General features: G+C 43.8%; 1 protein-coding gene across 3 annotated transcripts; it reads left to right on the top strand.

Annotated features, from left to right (window-relative positions):
* MESD (mesoderm development LRP chaperone) lies at positions 1-10,957 on the top strand. Of its 3 annotated transcripts, none has more exons than XR_012415248.1 (4): positions 1-282; positions 2,638-2,690; positions 7,679-7,911; positions 9,649-10,957. XR_012415248.1 is itself a non-coding variant. In XM_045395895.3 (3 exons), the coding sequence occupies exons 1-3, from the start codon at positions 70-72 to the stop codon at positions 9,905-9,907; spliced, it is 705 nt and encodes a 234-aa protein (XP_045251830.1). In that variant the 5' UTR covers positions 1-69; the 3' UTR covers positions 9,908-10,785. The 3 variants fall into 3 exon arrangements, 1 of the variants encoding a protein (XP_045251830.1); XR_012415247.1 differs by having other exon boundaries at positions 2,635-2,690; XM_045395895.3 differs by lacking the exon at positions 2,638-2,690 and having other exon boundaries at positions 9,649-10,785.
* The last annotated feature ends 7,986 nt before the right edge of the window (positions 10,958-18,943 follow it).

Below are 18,943 nucleotides of genomic sequence, written 5' to 3'. Positions count from 1 at the left end.
GGGGGCGGGGCCCGGGCGGCCCGCGCAGGTGGGATCGGCTTGTCTGCGGCGCTGCGCGGCGAGGCCAAAATGGCGGCTTCCAGCTGGGCGCGCAAGGCCGTGGTCTTGCTTTGGGCCTCTGACCTGCTGCTGCTGCTGCTGCTGCTACCACCGCCTGGGTCCTGCGCGGCCGAAGGCTCGCCCGGGACGCCCGACAAGTCTACCCCCCCTCCCCGGAAGAAGAAGAAGGATATTCGCGATTACAATGATGCAGACATGGCGCGTCTTCTGGAGCAGTGGGAGGTCCGCGGCGCGCTCACACCCTCCTGGCTCTTCTCTGTCCGGAACCCTGTTGCCACTGACCCCTTACCCATTCTGTCTTGGGACCTTTCTGACCCCCTAACCTCCTCTACTCATGCCTTGAACCCTTACCCACTGAAGCCACTGCTGACCCTCCATTCCTCTTCTCGCGCGCCCTGCTGACCCTCGCTCCAGCCCTCTCTCATTCCAGTGCCCTGTTCCCCCTGCCACTTCTCAAGCCACTCCAATCAGGGGTCAGCCCCTCAGTGTTCAGCCTTGCTCTCCCTTCACTTTTCAGTGCCCTGGTTGTCTTTGCGTTGATCCTTGTGGTCAGTGTGCCCTGCAAACGGGGAGAGAGACCTTTCCCATTCTACTAAAGAGCATTTCTTTCATTTTCCTTTTGTTTTGGGGTGAGTGGGTGGGAGAGTGGGTTGCAGTGAAGATGGTCTTCCTTAATGGTTATCTCAGCTGTCTTCTAAATCAGTAGAATGTTAGACTTCCTGTTTTGGTGTATGTCCCTGCTGGGAATTTTGTGTTTTTTGTGGGTGGATTTATTTTACTGAGGGGAGAAGTAGCAATGGCTAGTGGCTCTGTATCGTGGAACTCACGCTTTTTGTTCAAAGGAGAGTACGTTTTCTCGTTTGTCACTTGGATGGACCAGAGTGTGCAGTTACAGGGAGTGTGTAATAAGCTTTTAAGGTAAAGATTACTGGCCAAAATCACATTGCTGCCTTTCCCCCTTCCTGAGGTGATTGTACTGTCCTGGCTGACTTGCATAGCTGTGGAACCTTGGGCATGTCTAGTTTCTAGGTCTCAATTTCCTTATCTGCAACGTGAGGAGGTTTACTGGATGGTTCCTAAGATTCCTTCCAACACTGATGTTTGTTATTTTGTGATTATCTCTGTGTGTGTTGGGAGAGGAAGGAAAGACTTTCAGACACAAGTTTAAAATACCACCTGATTCATCTGACTAGAAGAATGCAGTCCTGTGTTTTCATGTGGTTATCAGCAGCTGATGGAAAGATTGGGGTAGATTTGAGTGTAGAGAGAACGTCCCCATTCACCATCTCCCTTGCAATATCCTTCTCTTTTTGGACTACAGCAAATAAAGCCTTTTGATCTGCCAGATTGAGAACATCACCTCATGAGAAATCCTCCCCTTGACCTACTCAGACCCTGAGCTAGACGAAGAGGTGCTGCAGAGATGAACAAAGATTGCACTGGGAACAGTAGATAACAGGATGGATGAGCAGGGAGAGAATTTGCAGGCCAAGAAAAACACATTATCTCATTTAATCCTTTTACCCATCCATGAGGGAGCTACTTATCCCTATTTTCTAGATGATGACATTGAGGCACAAAGAGGCTATTTAACTTGCTCCACATCGCACAGCAAGCTAGTTGAGTTTCAAAATCTGTCACGACTTTAGAGCCTGTTCTTTGAACTGTTTTACCTGCACTGCCATACATATTGGTGAACAGAAGTGCAAATGAAGGATGGTGAGGAAGACGTGGATTAAGCTAGAAACTGCAGGAGCAGAGTAGAAAGGAGAAATGTGAGATTTTTATACTTTTAACATGGCTTGATGGTTGATTTTGTTTTTTTAATTATTTTTTATAGAGACAGGGTCTCCTTATGTTGGCCAGGCTGGTTTTGAACTCTTGGCCTTTGCAGTCCTCCCACCTTGACTTCCCAAAGTGTTGGGCTTATGGGCGTGAGCCACCATGCCTGGGCAACTGATTGATTTTGTGAACAGCAGGGCCACATAATATGGTAAAAAGACAGATTGGCCAGGCGCAGTGGTTCACACCTGTAATCCCAACACTTTGGGAGGCAAAGGCAGGTGCATCACCTGAGGTCAGGAGTTCAAGACCAACTTGGCCAACATGTTGAAACCCCATCTCTATTCAAAATACAAAAATTAGTCAGGCATGGTGGCGGGCACCTGTAATCCCAGCTACTTGGGAGGCTGAGGCACGAGAATTGCTTGAACAAGGGAGGCAGAGGTTGCAGTGAGCCGAGATCATGCCACTGCACTCCAGCCTGGGCGACAGAGTGAGACTCTGTCTCAAAGAAAAAAAAAAAAGACAGATTTTGAACTCAACTTTACCCCTCACTAGCTACTTGATCCTAGTTTTAGGTATCTGTAAAGCCAGAGAATGCCCTGCTTTGCAGGATGCCATGAGGATTAAATGAGCTAATGTTTGTAGACACTCTACAGACATGAGGACCCTTCCCCAGTAGCAGTGTTTTTTATGTGGGAGAGCATATCCATCTCTGTGGGTGCTTTTTTTGTAGGAAGCAGTTCTTCTCTTGTGACCGTCTCTAAATCCATACCCTCACTCCTTCCCCAGCAGTGTGAGAAACAGTGCTTCAATGAGAGGCTGTGCCTCAGATGTGTGGAGAGAAGGTGAGAATTCCTTCCATTGTGTTAGAACTAATTCTGAGTCCCAGTTGGTGTAGAAAAACCAAAGGTGGTTATTTCATTTTACGTTATGATAGCCAGGTATAATGGGAAGGGGCAGTTGGAGGGATTTGGAGCCAGAAATGTGGTTTGTACTTCTAGCATGTGAGTAAATTAACTAAATCATTTATCCTTTCTGAACATTATCTTCCTCATATATTAAATGGAAGCCTAGTAGGATTGTTCTGAAGGTTGGAGATAATATATGTAGAGTGCCTGGAACTTAGTAGCTACTCAGTGGATGTCACTTATTATTTATATCAAAAACCATAGGAGGAAGAAGAGGATTTGCAGAAAGGGGAGTTCAGCTTTGTAGCTTTTGACTTTGGCAAACAGTAATGAAGGAGCTACAAAGCCAATTGAAAATGCAAGACTGGCCTGGAGGCAGGGCTAGGACTGGAGTCAGGGGACTGCCAGACTTGTCCCTGGCCCCACCTCTGCCACAGGATAAAGATTGGATTGTTTTCAACATAGACACACTGATCATAACAGGTTAGGTTACCCAGACTAAGGGTAGAAGCGGTTAATTATGTACATCTAGGGTATTATTTTTACACTTCAATTTTAACTAACATAATAATACATATTTATGGGGTACAGCGTTGTATTTCTACCCATGTATACAATGTAATGATCAGTTCGGGATAATTAGCATATCTGTCACCTCAAACATTAATCATTTATTTGTGTTGGGAACATTTAAAATTCTCTCCTAGCTGTTTGAAAATATGCAATAAATTATTGTTAACTATAGTCATCCTGCAATACTATAGAGCACCAGAATTTATTCTTCCTATCTAGTATAATTTTGTATCCATTCACCATCCTCCTTCCCTATCTCCCCTCCCCTTCCCGTCCTCTAGTAACCGCAATTCTAATCTCCACTTACGTGAACACAACTATTTTAGGTCCCACATAAGAATGAGAATGCTCGGTATTTGTCTTTCTGTGTCTGGCTTATTGCACTTAACCTAATGTCCTCCAGGCTCATTAGGGTACTATTTTGCAATTTTTTTTTTTTTTTAATGTAACTGAAACACAGACATATAAAATGGAAATTAAAGCCGCTTTTTTTTTAAGTCTCTTGAAACAATTTTTACCCATACTATATACACTAGACTTAACGACTATTTAATTATATTTGCATTAACAAAGAAATGCTGGGCTGGGCTTAGTGGCTCACGCCTGTAATCCCAGCACTTTGGAGACGGAGGTGGGTGAATCGTTTGAGCTCAGGAGTTCAAGACCAGCCTGGGCAACATGGTGAAACCCATCTTTACCAAAATTACAAAAAAAAAATTACCCAGGTGTGGTGGCATGCACTTGTGGTCCCAGCTACTCAGGAGGCTGGGTTAGGAGGATCACTTGAGCCTGGCAGGCAGAAGTTGCAGTGAGCCAGGATTGCACCAGCACCGCTGCACTCCAAACTGGGCAATAGAGTGAGACCCCATCTCAAAAAAAAAAAAAAAATGCTGCTTGGGACCTACTGAGTTAATTTCATGATTATTACTGAAATCAGTCTGAAAAATGCAAATATTCTAGGGTATTGAACCAACTAAAACTCTTGCAGTGTTTTGAGGAGACTATAACAGATGTTATGGAGAATTAAGATAAAGACAGAAACAACCTGTGAATTTGGCAACTAGGAGGTCCTTTGCGACTTTGAGAGTGTAATTTCCATGTGGTGATTGTGGTTGGAGGCCAGATCACAGAGGCCTAAGGAGTCAGCAGTGTCATAGCCAACAGATACAGTACTGAATACTGTTTGCCTTTAAGTCATTACATCCCCAAACAAACCTTAGGAGGGAGACGCTGTTATTGCCCTCACCTTTCCATTGTAGGTAAGGAAAGTTATTTTCAGATGGGCTAAGTAACTTGCACAAGGCTGCATAGTGATGGAGCACATCCATCCGACAGCACAGCCCATGCTCCTGTCTGCAAGTCGCCACCAGTGACTCTTTCAAAGCAAAATGAGAAAGAAACATGTCAGTTGAGAGGGTGGCAGAGTTGAAAAGAAGGTTGGTGCGTTACATGTGGTCACATTACTGGGGCCTTGGAGATCACTTTGTTCTGCTTGTCATTTTGTAGATGAGGAAACAGGCCTCGAGGAGTAAGGATTCTTAGGCAAGGTCACAAAGCTAGTTATGTAGAACTGAAACCAGATCCCGGGTTTGATGTCAGTATGGATCACCTTCAAGCACTGTGTAGAATTCTTTCATTTTTATTTTTTACTAAAATTATTTTTAATATAGTACATTATTAATGGTATCTTAAATCTTGGCCCTTCAGAGATTGGTCAAAAGCACCAAGTAAGAATGACTTAGTGGCCTTTTCTTTTTTTTAGGTAACAGCTTTATTGAGATTTAATTCACATGCCATAGGCTGTTTACCCATGTAAAATGTGCATTTTAGTTTTAGTATCTTCGGAGAGTTTTACAGCCGTCACCAAAATCAATTTTAGAACATTTTTATCATCCCCAAAAGAAACCTTCAACCACTCCTGCTGTTTTCTCCCAACTCCCTAGCCAGCCCCAGGCAATCACTCATCTACCTTCTGTCGACAGATTTATCCATTTTGGACATTTCCTGTAAATGGAATCATAGAATGTGTAGTCTTTCATATCTGGCTTCTTTCACGTAGCATAATATTTTCAAGGTTTATCTGTGTTGTAGCATGTATCAGTTAGTACTTCATTTATTTTTTTCTTTTTTCTTTTTATTTTTGGTAGAGATGGGGTCTTGATATGTTGCCCAGGCTGGTCTTTAACTCCTGTGCTCAGGTGATCCTCCGGCCTCAGACTCCTAAAGTGCTGAGGTTACAGGTGTGAGCCACCGTACCTAGCCAATAGTTCATTTCTTTCAGTCGCTGGCATTAGCCTTTTCTCCAAGGAACCTGGTTCCTTGGTTCCAGAACCTGGTTCTTTTAAAGATTTTTTTATCTGTCATTCTATATTCTATGTATTAGGCATGGTGGCTAATGCCTGTAATCCCAGCACTTTGGGAGGCCAAGGTGGGCAGATCACGAGGTCAGGAGATCAAGACCATCCTGGGCAACATGGTGAAACCCCGTCTCCACTAAAAATACAAAAATTAGCTGGATGTGGTGGCGTGCGCCTGTAATCCCAGCTACTCAGGAGGCTGACCCAGGAGAATCACTCAAACCCAGGAGGCGGAGGTTGCAGTGAGCCGAGATCTTGCCACCGCACTCCAGCCTGGTGACAGAGCAAGACTCCATCTCAAAAAAAAAAAAAATTACCATTTTGTATTAGTAATTTATTCATTTGTTTTTATCCCTATGGGTTCAACATTTGTTTGAGGGGTTGTAAGTCATACTATTATTTATTTTGATGCTGAGATTATTTCAAATTTGGCCCCTGAGAGCTGCTTCAAGTTGGCTTCCGTGTCATTTTGACATGTTCCACGATTCTTCGAGCACTTTACTACTTTGTGATGCAGGATTATTCTAGGCTCATCTTCTGTCTCCCTTGCTATAAGCCTGTTCTCCGATGAACCCAGGCTCTTTTACATATTTTTATCCATCTATCTGTTTACTCATCTGTTAATCTATGAAAAACCTTGAGTTTCTCCTGATACCTTCAATTCCAGCCTAATACCACAGGGCTCATTCTTCCCCCTTTCATATTTGTAGTTTCATTTCCAGAAGTTAAGAACCTGGCTCTCATTATCCTCAATATGTTTACTCCTTTTCTCAATCCTAGAGGTCACATAAGATAGTTTCAGAATGGCTAACCCATGCCACTACAGAAAGCAAACCTGCTAACTGGAATTGAATATTTTTGTACAATACCTATTATTTAAGTGAAATGGGTATACATGGACTGCAGATTTTAAGTATACAGTGCAATCTTTAAGACATGGTCTCATTGTGTCTCCCAGGCTGGAATGCAGTGGCATGATCATAGCTCACTGCAGCCTCGATCTCCTGGGCTCAAGCGATCCTCATGTTGCAGCCTCCTGAGTAGCTAGGACTACAGGCACCTGCCACCACACCTGACTAATTTTTAAATTTTTTTTAAGAGATGGGATCTCACTGTGGTGCCCAGGTTGATCTCTAACTCCTGGGCTTAAGCAATTCTCCCATCTCAGCCTACTGAGTAGCTGGGACTACAGGTGTGCATCACAGTAGCTGGGACTACAGGTGTGCATTGCCATGCCTGGCTACTTTTTAATTTTTTTTTTTTTAGAGACAGAGTCTCACTGTGTTGCCTAGGCTGATGTCGAACTCTTGGCCTCAGGTGATCCTTTTACCTCAGCCTCCCAAAGTGCTGGGATTACAAGCTGAGCTACAGTGCCTGGCCTGCAATAAATTTTGATAAATGGATATTTCTGTATAATCCACACCCCTGTCAAAATATAGAACATTTCCGTCACCCCAGAGAAGTTATCTTGTGTCATTCTCAGTTAATCCTACCTTGTCCCCCTTCTACAGGCAACACTGTTCTAATTTCTGTCACCCTAAATTAGTTTTGCTCATTCTTGAATTTTAAATAAATGGAATTGCATAGTAAATCTTATTTTGTACCTGGCTTCTGTCACTTAACGTTTTTGGGATTTGTTACATGTAACAATATTTGTTCTTTGTTGCTGTGAAGTATTTCATCATATGACCATACCAGAATGTGGCCATTTTTACAGCCTACCATGTTGGGTAGATTGTATGAGAGTTTAAAAGCTCTAGAAACCCATCACATGGGGGCGCTCTGTGATTGGTAACCTGGGTTTGGGTAGTATTTGCTACCTGAAACTTAGACTGTATTGAAAGTTAAGAAGAGGAAGAAAATCCCTAGTTTTCCTTTTTATGTTGTAATTTAAGTCATATACATGCACCTGACATCATGCAGATGTTTTTGCCTGTACCAGTTAAAAAGCAAGATTCTGATGATAGGTTTGATGCTTTTCCCCCAACCTGATAGAAAGATGATGAAATTGAAGAAGGAGATCTTCCAGAACACAAGAGACCCTCAGCACCGGTCGACTTCTCAAAGATAGACCCAAGCAAGCCTGAAAGCATATTGAAAATGACGAAAAAAGGGAAGACTCTCATGATGTTTGTCACGGTATCAGGAAGCCCCACTGAGAAGGAGACAGAGGAAATTACGAGCCTCTGGCAGGGCAGCCTTTTCAATGCCAACTATGACGTCCAGAGGTAAAGCACCAACAACCAGCTGAGAAAATCATAGGCTGTGCTGGGTCTTTTCTTTATTATTTATTAATTATTATAATGATGATGATTTTTTGAGACAGAGTTTCGCTCTTGTTGCCTAGGCTGGAGTGCAATGGCTGGAGTGCAATCAGCTCGCTGCAACCTCCACCTCCCTGGTTCAAGCGATTCTCCTGCCTCAGCCTCCCGAGTAGCTGGGACTACAGGCGCCCGCCATCACGCCTGGCTAATTTTGTATTTTTAGTAGAGACAGGGTTTCACCGTATTGGCCAGGCTGGTCTTGAACTTCTGACCTCGGGTGAATCACTTGAACCCAGGAGGCAGAGGTTGCAGTGAGCTGAGATCATGCCACTGCACTCCAGCCTGGCAGCAGAGCAAGACTGCATCTTGTGGGGGGTCGGGGGTGGAAGCATTTGTTGGTAAAAGCTGTTAAGTTTTTGTTTTTATTTTTTGTAGAGGCGAGGTCTCACTATGTTGCCCAGGCTGGTCTTGAACTCCTGGCCTCAAGTGATCCTTGCACCTCAACCTCTCAAAGTGCTAGGATTACTGGCATTGACTACTGTGCCTGTTGTGTGTGGTTTTTTTTTAATGTCTCAGTTGATCCTAAAGTTTTATTTATCTTTGAATCTTTAGCTTTTATTTCATCTGAACAGAAGGGTGTATAGCTTAGTTTAGCCTCTTCTGCTAGAAGTTTCTGCTCAGTGGAGAGTGCTTTTGTGTGTAGCTATGTTCACACATAAAGCTCGGACCATGCTGTTAACAGATAACTAATTTGATATGAAGAAGCTCAGTTTTCACACCTGAGTATGGTTCTGAGGTACAATTTTAAGAAATCTGCTTCTTTTTCCTCAAGAACAGTTCTGAAATTTGGGGTCTGCAAATATTCTAGTCTAGGAAATATGAAAGTAATGACAAGAAATGGGAGGAGTACTTAGAGAACATCCGGCCAGCAAAATATTTTCAATTAGCTTAAATAGACACCTAGACAGAGCAAATAAATGTCTTGGTGATGTGTGCTCCGGAAGGCCCACTGGTCTCTGTGGAGCGGTGGGAGCGTTATAAACTGAAGGGGGAACACGTGGTGTAGTCCCTAAGGAACAGAAGAATCATGCCTGCTGGCCACACTAGGACTCCACCCAGGCCTCATTCTTTCTGCTTTGTTCCTTGGGACTTTTTGAGTGTGGGCGAGCTGGGCTGCTTGCTGCTGAGCTCCGGAGCTAGGATTTCTGTCCAATAACCAAGTGTCCTCTTGAGTCCTTCATAGCCTCTTACCATGACCCACTCTAAGCCATTGGTTTTCCACCTTTATCAGCACAAGCCTTTTGTCCCATAAAATTGTAACTAGACACTCTAGAATATAAAACGGATACAGATCAGATCGAAGCTGCCTCTTTACCTCCCCAGCAGCAGCCCCTGGGCCACCTCTGCAGTGTCCTAGAGAGGTTTTCCAAATGTTTGCTTTTAACATGGGCATCCATTTATACTACAAAGAAACATCCAATGTCTGTTCCTATCTTGTTCTGAGCTGGGTATTTAATAGTTCTGCAAGCTAATATTTTCATGCATGAGATATCAGTAGCTGCTAGGCCTTGGAAAATCCAATTTTTTGTTCCATATTCATGTGGAATTTGAAATAAACATGATAAGTGCCAGAGAATTGCTCCGACCCATTAGCACCTTACTAGTACGTGCTGACTGTCTGATTGCGTCTCTCTGCCCAAGGTTCATTGTGGGATCAGACCGTGCTATCTTCATGCTTCGCGATGGGAGCTACGCCTGGGAGATCAAGGACTTTTTGGTCGGTCAGGACAGGTGTGCTGATGTAACTCTGGAGGGCCAGGTGTACCCTGGCAAAGGAGGAGGAAGCAAAGAGAAAAATAAAACAAAGCAAGACAAGGGCAAAAACAAGAAGGAAGGAGATCTGAAATCTCGGGCTTCCAAGGAAGACAATCGAGCTGGGAATAAAAGAGAAGACCTGTGATGGGGCAGCAGTGGCGCACTGTGGAGAGACAGGTGGATGTGGAGAGCTGTTTGCCCAGCTCGTGGGGTGGGAGTGGTCTCAGGAAACTGCACACCGGTTGACATTCTAGTTTCTTCTAGAAAGGGTCTGCCACATGACCAGTTTGTGGTCAAAGAATTACTGTCTAATAGGCTTCAAGTAAGAAGACAGGTGTTTTCTAATTAATACTGGACACTGACAAATTCATGTTTACTGTAAAATTACCTAACACGGAAATATGACTGTGTTGCTTTTTCCCATTTACACGTGGTGAGTCAACAACTCTACTGAGATTCCACTCCCCTCCAAGCACCTGCTCTGATTGGGTTGCCTTCTGTGTCCATGTTTTTTATTTTCTGTCAACTAAAAGGATAGCAAATTCTGATCGGAGAAGTCTTTAAAACTCTTGACTTAATTGAGTCAAAACTCTTCATGCCATGTACATCATTTTCATTATGTTAAAAGTAAAATGTGCTTTGTGAACTCAGATCTATCTAAATATATAGCCAGGAAGCCAGGGTGTGTAAATACAAAATCTATGCAGGAAATGCAGAGAACAGAAAATATGTCACTTGAAATCCTAAGTAGTATTGAATTTCTTTGACTTGAATCTCACTCATCAGTAAAAGAGAACTCTTGATGTCCGTCAGGTTTTATGTGGTCTGTAAAGTTAGGGGTTCTGTTTTGTTTCCTTATTTAGGAAAGGGTACTGCTGGTGTCGAGGAGTTATATGCTCCATTTAATGTGACAGTTTTAAAGGATGTAAGTAGGGAATCAGAGTCCTTTGCAGAGTTTGACAGAAGACTCAGTAACCTCATTTATTTCTAAACATTTTTCTTTGATAAAGTGCCTAAATCTGTGCTTTTGTATGGAGTTAATGTCTGATTTTGCCGTTCATATGTTAGAGCCTACTCTGAATAAGAGTTAGAACATTTATATACAGATGTCATTTCTAAGAACTAAAATTCTTTGGAAAAAACCCTCAATTGTGATTTGAAGAAATTAAAAATAGCACATTACATGGTTAGAAAATGTCAGTGTTAAATAATGGTACAAAGTGAAAGGTATAGCCCTCTCTTGCTGCCAGTAGCTTGTCCTGGTGGAAGCTGCTGTTAACAATTTGTCCCCCCACATCCCCCTCCCTGCCCACCCACCAAAAAAAGTACATTTACTTACGTAAATGTACTTATGGTGATGTATGTTTGTTTTGGCCTCACAGCTTCTGTTTCCCCTTAATTTGGTAGCTGTTCACATTTCCCTCTAAAGAACCACACCCTCTGCATTCTCAGTTCTCTACTTTGGATGGGACATTTGTCCTGCAGTCCCCGCACCCTCCAGGCCATGCCCACTCCAGGATGAAGCTTGTGTGATCTATGGTACTAGGGTACTAGGCCCCGAAAGAGGCTTTTCTTGTTTCTTCTGCATTTTGAACCTGGAGCAGAGCTGTTGTAGGCCCCGCCCTTGGAGAGGAGAGCTGTTTGACAGTGGGGCCAACACAGACAGTGGGGAGAGAGTGCCACACCCTGGTGGCATAAACGAGTCCCTGAATCATGCCATGGCTGAAACAAACCCTGTCCATGGGCTTTTTCTGTTTTACTTAGGGCAATTTGAATGGGTTACTGTCCTGCATAGCCAAAATGGCCCAGTGTAAAGCAGCTGTTTTGATGAGATAATTGCTTTAATTAAGCAAAAGGTAACAGAGCTTTTACTCTGCCTTGTACCTGGTGTTTCCACTTAGGAGCCTTCTGCTGTCAGAATGTGCAGATCTGTCTCATTGCTTCCTATGCAGTGTGCCCCCACTTCAGCCAGTAGTTCCTGTGTGTCTGTTATGTACTAGGTACTACAGGGTGCTAGGACAGTGTAGATACAGCCTCTGCTGTTGTAAAACTCAGTGATTTGGTGGGGGAAGACAAATGTCAGTAACGTACAAAGTAAAATGGCAGCTGTTAGAAGTATGAAAGGGGCAGGGTAGTGGGAGGTAGAATCTTCCCTGACCAGGTCGGGACAGCCAGAGGCCTTCTCTGAGGGCAAGAGGAAGAAAGGAGAAATAGAGTAAGGCAGGCAGAGGGAACAGTCTGAGCTAAGACCCTGTGGCTGGAAGAGGCAGACCCTGTGGCTGGAAGTGGCAGAGGGAGAGGCTGCAGGAAGGCCAACGGGGAGGCTGGGGCCCACTGCAGGCCCAGGCTGGAGTAGCATATGGAGTTTGGTAGGAATTTGGGACCCTCTGGTGGATCTTAATTGTGATGGGATGAGTGTGAAAGGCAGTCCAAGTTACACTGGTTGCACAGGAGAAGTGATTAGAAGAGGACCCCAGCAGGTGTGAGCTGTGAACTGGGAGGTGCTTCAGTAGTGCAGGCCATAGCTGAAGGTGTCCTACATCAGCAGGGTGGTGGTGAGGTTTGAACCACCAGAGTCCCTGCTGATGGACACTTGAGTGTTCAGATTTTTTGCTGATATATTAAGTGCTGCAGTGGACATTTTCATACAAAATATTTTGGTACACTTTTGTTTATATCTGAAAGGTAAATTCCTAGCAGTAGAATTATTAGATTATTAGAACAAACAGAATTTAACATTTTGGTGTGTATTGCCAAATTGCCCTCCCAAGTGGTTTAGTCAGCTTACCCTTGCCAGCAATAGATCTATCCTTGCCAGCTCTGGGCATCACATTTACCAGTTTAATAGATTGTAAAACCATATCTTAATTGGCTACCCTGAAGCCACCATACTGGAGAGGCTGCATACAGAGTTTCACGTGGAGAGAGGGATGCCCAGGAGGCCCACCTGCTCCAACCCGAGCTGCATGAGTCTTCCAGCCCAGGCACAGACCTGTGGAGAAGATTTAAACATTTGCAGCCCCAGCCTTCAAGCCATCCCAGTTGACACTGAGGGGAGCTAGCGTAAGCTGACCTGAGAAAACAGTCTGCAGATTCACGAGCAAAAGAAATGTTGGGCTGGGCACGGTGGCTCATTCCTGTAATCCCAGTACTTTGGGAGACCGAGGTGGGTGGATCAGTTGAGGTCCGGAGTTTGAGACCAGCCTGGCCAACATGATGAAACCCTGTCTCTACTAAAAATTAGGTAAGTGTGGTGGTGCGCGCCTATAATCCCAGCTACTCAGGTGGCTCAGGCAAGAGAATGGCTTGAACCTGGGAGGCGGACGTTTGCAGTGAGCCAAGATCGCACCACTGAACTCCAGCCTGGGGTGACGAGGTGAGACTCTGTCTCAAAAAAACAAAACAAAAATTTTTTTGAGAGAAATGTCATTTTTTGTTTGTTTGTTTTTGAGACAGGTCTCACTCTGTTGCCCACGCTGGAGCGCGGTAGGATCACAGCTCACTGAAGTCTCGACCTCCTGGCTCAATTGATCCTCCCACCACAACCTCCCAAATAGCGGGGGGAAATGTCCTGTTTTTAACAAATTTGTCTTCCTTTTTCTCTTGTTTTAATATCTAGTGATCTAATAAATTTGGATGATATCTTTTGACTATCGACTATGAAACCTGTATTAGATATATACATCTTTCCTTCTTCCTTCATCCTCAGGCTTTCTGGTTTTGATGGTGATACTGTGGCTTTTGTACTTCTGGTGGTTTCCTTTATACTGTTAAACCTCTTTTTTTTTTTTTTAATTAAACCAACTTAGTATGCATTAACCAGTGAACAAGGGAAAGGAACTCACAAACTCTTTTCTGTGTCCCTGATTATTGTTTAATAGTGTTTGTACACTGACAAGATACATAGTATCCACCTTCTGTACCCATGATGTCCACCTTTGTGGTTGGACAAAAGCATGCAGGGTAGGACATTTCTGAGCCTTGCTTTTTCCCCTGGGAGTTTTTTGTTTTTTAAGAGATAGGATCTCTTGCTGTCTCACCCAGGCTAGAGTGCAGTGATGTGTTCATAGCTCACTGCAGCCTCAAACTCCTGGGCTCAAGCTATCCTCTTGCCTCAGCCTCCCGAGTAGCTAGGACTACAAGCATGCACCACCATGCCTGACTAGGATTTTTTTTGTGTGTTTTTTTTTTTTTTTTGTAGAAATGGAGGTGTCTCACCGTGTTGCCTGGGCTGGTCCTCAAGCAATCCTCCTGCCTCAGCCTCCGATTCACTGGTATTAGGTTGTGAGTCACCACACCCAGCTCTACCTTTCAGCCCTTCTTACACATGGCTCCATTGGAGAGGTGTGAGGCCACCCCTGTCTTTCCCTTAGAAGTGACTGCTTTTTCTCTTTCTTTTTTTAAATTTGTTTTTGTGTTTCTTTGTTTTGGGGGATTTTGTAACTTATTTTCTTTTTAAATTTCCTTTAAGACTGCTTTGTATCAGATTCCTTAGGAATTCTTCTTCATTCTTTTTTTTAATTGAAAAATTTAAATTTTAAAATAATTGTTTTAAATTAATAAATAGCATTCAGCTCCTTTTTGCTTATATAATTCATACTTAACATTTAGTAATTTTTCTAGGAAAAGTCTTAGTGTTGATTTTTTTTTTCCTGAATCTTTTTTCTTAATCCTTCTAGAGCATGGTGTGTAATTTCTAATTGATTGCAGATTCAGCTCCCCCCTCCCCCATTATTTTGGAAAAAATTATCTTCTGTTAGCTTTAGTTTTGTGTTGGTATCTTGGGTATCTTTTTTTTTTTTTTTGCTCTGATACGCATTTTATATTTTTTAATATTCCATTTTTATCTCATGTTTGAGCTGTTTTTATTAAAATTCAAGTTTTTATTAACTTCTATCACTCAAAAATCCAAATGGGGAATCTTCACCTTGGGTTATATTTTCCCCCAGAATTGAATAATTATCTGTATTTGTGTGCTACATTCTTTTATTGCTGCTGTTTTCTAATTTCAAAATGTTTAGATAGATACCACATCTTTGTTTTTTTTGTTTTTTTCCTCTCTTATTCATGCTTAGGCAGACACAGCTTTTCCCAGACCTTGGCCTGCACAAGTGTTATAGGTAAGTTCTCACTGGCTCCTTTCCCTCCATATCTGAGCGTTGTCTGCTTCCCCAGGAGCTGCAGCTCCAGGGTGGAGTACTGCCTTCTCTCAGCTTTCCTATAGCTGAACCGGAAAGGAGAGGGGCTCAGACAAGGCTGTGTGTGGCTCTGCTTGACAGGTAGCCTCTGCTGTCCTGTGGCTTTCCTGAGTGTCCTAGACTAGGGTTCTCCTCCCCAGTGGGGGAGGAGAAGGAAAGGTCATGCAATATGTGGCTTTGGGCAAGAGCAGGAGGCACTTGCCCCACTCACGCAATTTGAAGGGCAGCACAAAACTTGGTAATTAAATAATATTTTAATGCAGTATGTTATAAAAACAAAAAACATTTTTTAAAAAAAACCATGATGAAGAAAAGATGAACACTCAATACAGGATCTGTCGAGGGGTGACGAGGGTGAGGCGGAGCTGGCAGAGCCAGGGGGCAGATTCACCACCTTCTCCTGCAGTCTGTGGCTGGTATTTATGTCCTCATGCTTAAAAGTTCATAGTCCCTGAATCCCAGGGTTTTGCATTCATAGTAAGAACTGAAATTTTTATTTTATTTTATATATATATATTTTTTTGAGACAGGGCCTCTGTTGCTGAGGCTGGAGTGCAGTGGTGCAGTCATGGCTCACTGCAACCTCAACCTCCCAGGCTCAAGCCATCCTCCCACCTCAGCCTCCCAAGAAGCTGGGACTACAGGTGCATGCCACCATGCCTGGCTAATTTTTGTGGGGTTTTTTTGTGTTGTTGTTGTTTTCTCGTAGAGACAAGGTTTCATCATGTTGCCCAGGCTGCTCTCAAACTCCTGGGCTCAAGTGACTCACCCACCTTGAAATCTTTATTTTTATTAAAATAATAGCACAGCAATGTTAAAAGTTCACTATAAAAGGAAGAAATTCATCTACCATCACACCATCCCAGCTACCCAAGCTGTTTTCATTTGGCCAAGCTCCCTTTGAGACCATTACCTCTGAGTGTTATATTCACGTATTTGTCATCATAGCAGAAACAGAATTTACGATTTTCCCACTCAACATTACATAGTAACGAAGTTTTTTGCTTTTTGGTGTTTTTTTTTTGAGACGGAGTCTTGCTCTGTTGCCCAGACTAGAGTGCAGTGGTGCGGTCTTGGCTCACTGCAACTTCCACCTCCTGGATTCAAGTGATTCTCCTGCCTCAGTCTCCCAAGTAGCTGGAATTATACAGGTGCCTGCCACCTCACCTGGCTAATTTTTTATATTTTTAGTAGAGACAGGGTTCCACCATGTTGGCCAGGCTGGTCTCAAACTCCTGAGCTCGTGATCCATCTGCCTTGGCCTCCCAAAGTGCTGGGATTACAGGCATGAGCCACTGCGCCCAGCCTGTAATGAAGTTTTTATATTGCTGCCTGGTCTCTGCGTTCAGCGTTTTAGTGGCTGTGTAATATTCCCATCCTTTTGCTGTGCCATAATTTTAATTAACAGATTGATGTAGTGAAGACAGTAAGTAGGGCTGGACCAGGCATGGCTCTGTTACTCACACATGCCTGAGTCCAATCTCTGCCTCACTGTCTTTATCTCCTAGGAGCATCTGCTTCTACCCATGGCTCTGGCTGCCCTGTTTATATGCATAGCCCTGCCCTGCTCTCCCACCTGCCCTGGATGGTCATGGTCTTTTGGACCAGAGGTGGGCGTCTGACCCAGGTCACCATTGACCAGGTTGGCAAATCAGATCCTCTCAGCAGAGACTGGATGATTTGATAGCTGAGGCATTAATAGTGCAGCAGCCACAGTGAATTACAAGAATGTGTGCTAGTGAAGTTTCGACACTTGCCCTGGGTGTTTGACCTCCTGAGTTTTGATATTCAGGTTGTCCTTGAATTCTGAGAGCTCTGGATTCCTATGATAAACTTTTCCCTAGGGCTACTTTGAAGAGGTTTCTGCAGGCGGTCTGATCCTCTCACTCTAACTTTTCCTGATCTCTGCTTATCCATCTATGTGGGGGAGTGAGACGAAGCACTTGTGTAAAGTCCCCAGCACCGGGCCTGTATCTGTGCTCTATCTATATTTGAGTTATTTTAAGGTATCCACAATTATCAATAATGTTGAAATGAGCAGTTTTGCTTCCTTAAGATTAGTCCTTTGGTGTCGATTTCTTTTTTTTTTTTTTTTTTTGAGACAGAATCTCACTCCGTTGCCCAGGCTGGAGTGCAATGGTGCAATCTTGTCTCACTGCAACCTCTACCTCCCAGGCTTAATCAATCCTCCCACCTCAGCCTCCCTCCCAAGTGGCTGGGACTACAGGCATTGTCCTACTTGTCTCAGGTCTTACTTTTTCCTGTGTCCCTGATTATTGTTTCATCCCAGCTACTCAGGAGGCTGAGGTGGGAGGATCTCTTGAACCTGAGAGATAGAGGCTGCAGTGAGCTGTGATTATGTCACTGCACTCCAGCCTGGGGGACAGAGTGAGACCCTGGCTGCAAAAAAAAAAAAAAATATTTTCAGACTTTATTTCTCCTATTGGAATAAGGGAAAGAAGTTGAACTCAACTCTGAATACAGTGAAGACAATTGGGGATGTATAGCAGAAGAGCAGAGTGAGGGGGTCAGTGGGTGGAGAATTACTAACAGGAACTTGATTAGATAGCAGGGGCAAGGGGATTCTTATTAACTGGCTTAGGATTGTTACTAATGCTGGGCTCAGCCGTCCAAGGTCAAGGCCTAGCTGAGAAGATGGCTCAGAGGAGCCCAACTAAAGTTTCTAAGGAGGGGTCTTTGTCATTTCTAGGGCCTTGCATGTGAATGCTCTTTACTGAAAATAGAAATTAACCCTTGACTGTGCAATCTGATGGCCAACGTTTTCCTATCCTAGGCTGTGAGGTACCTTGTTGACCAGATAGGGTGAGGCCAGGGCTTGGAGCTGAAAGGCATTTTCAGCAGGCAAAGATCAAGCTCTTCACATACACTTGCAGTAGGAATCCTTTGGGATAGAAGTTGACAAATATTCTCTTCTTCACCAGGCTCCAGTGAGGCTCCTTGAAGCCCTTGAAGCATTGACTTTCAGTGTCCGTTCTTATGGGGCTTGAGTTGCCCGTTTTAGCAAGAATCCTGTTAATCAATTTATTGAGAAATTCTTACCCTTGATATCTAATCACTTTTAATATCTGATCAAATTCTCCATCTTCTACCCCACCCCCAGGTGATATCTGATCACCCAGGCCTGCCTTCAGCATAATCCTGTTAGGTCTGTTTAACCAGAGTCCATCCTACCCCTGACATTTCCTTTTAGTCATTTTCCATCTACTGCCCCCCATCCTGCTCCTCGGGTGGGGTAGAAACCTGTTTGTGCATGCTGTATTCAGAATTGAGCCCACTTCTGTACTGAGGTCTCTTTCCCCTTATTGCAATACTTCCTGATTTAAATCTGTTCTTACTGCTGTAACTACCATCAGACTCTGATTTTCTTTGACTAAGTCTGAGAGGGAAAGTTCCAAAGAATAGGAGTGGCTAAGTTAGCTATGGAGAAGTTCCTCTGGGGCCAGGGAGCAGAGAGGAAGACGATGATAATTACAATGAAGAACATGTTTTTGATGTCAAAAAGTACATCACTTCCCATTACGCACTGCATGTGAGCCTCACACCTGCCCTGCAGTGGAGGAGTAGATAGTTTACAGGTGAGTGAGCCCAGAGAGGAGGGGACTTGCCAGTGATCACAAGGCCAGCGAGTGCCTTTACTACTTCATAAGACCCCTATCAAGCAAAGTAGAATTGTTCATTCTCTCCACCATACAACCAAAGCACAGCTTGGAAAAGTGATTTGGCTAGAACCCTTCTCCAAAGCTATCTGTAGTGGTATATCATCTCCTAAAGGAAAGTCAATTTAAAAAGTAAAGGATGTACCCGCTAGGGGGCAGCAGAGACCGGCTGTGCCTCATGGCCTTCCCCACCATGTCTGGCTCTCATTTGCCGCTGATCCTTCGGTGATAATTCTTCAGCTATTATTTTAATTAACAGTCTGCCCAGTCTGTGCTTGCAAAATATCTGTGAAAATCTGCATACAC

Source organism: Macaca fascicularis, chromosome 7, assembly GCF_037993035.2.
Source record: "Macaca fascicularis isolate 582-1 chromosome 7, T2T-MFA8v1.1".
Taxonomy (NCBI): domain Eukaryota; kingdom Metazoa; phylum Chordata; class Mammalia; order Primates; family Cercopithecidae; genus Macaca; species Macaca fascicularis.
This window is presented reverse-complemented; position numbering and strand designations above follow the sequence as displayed.

Bases quoted from the DNA above. Each gene is read 5' to 3' on its own strand.
- MESD (XM_045395895.3), top strand. From the start codon at position 70: ATGGCGGCTTCCAGCTGGGCGCGCAAGGCCGTGGTCTTGCTTTGGGCC. The intron at 283-7,678 runs GTCCGCGGCGCG...CCAACCTGATAG, and splicing joins GTCTTCTGGAGCAGTGGGAG to AAAGATGATGAAATTGAAGA. The intron at 7,912-9,648 runs GTAAAGCACCAA...TCTCTGCCCAAG, and splicing joins GCCAACTATGACGTCCAGAG to GTTCATTGTGGGATCAGACC.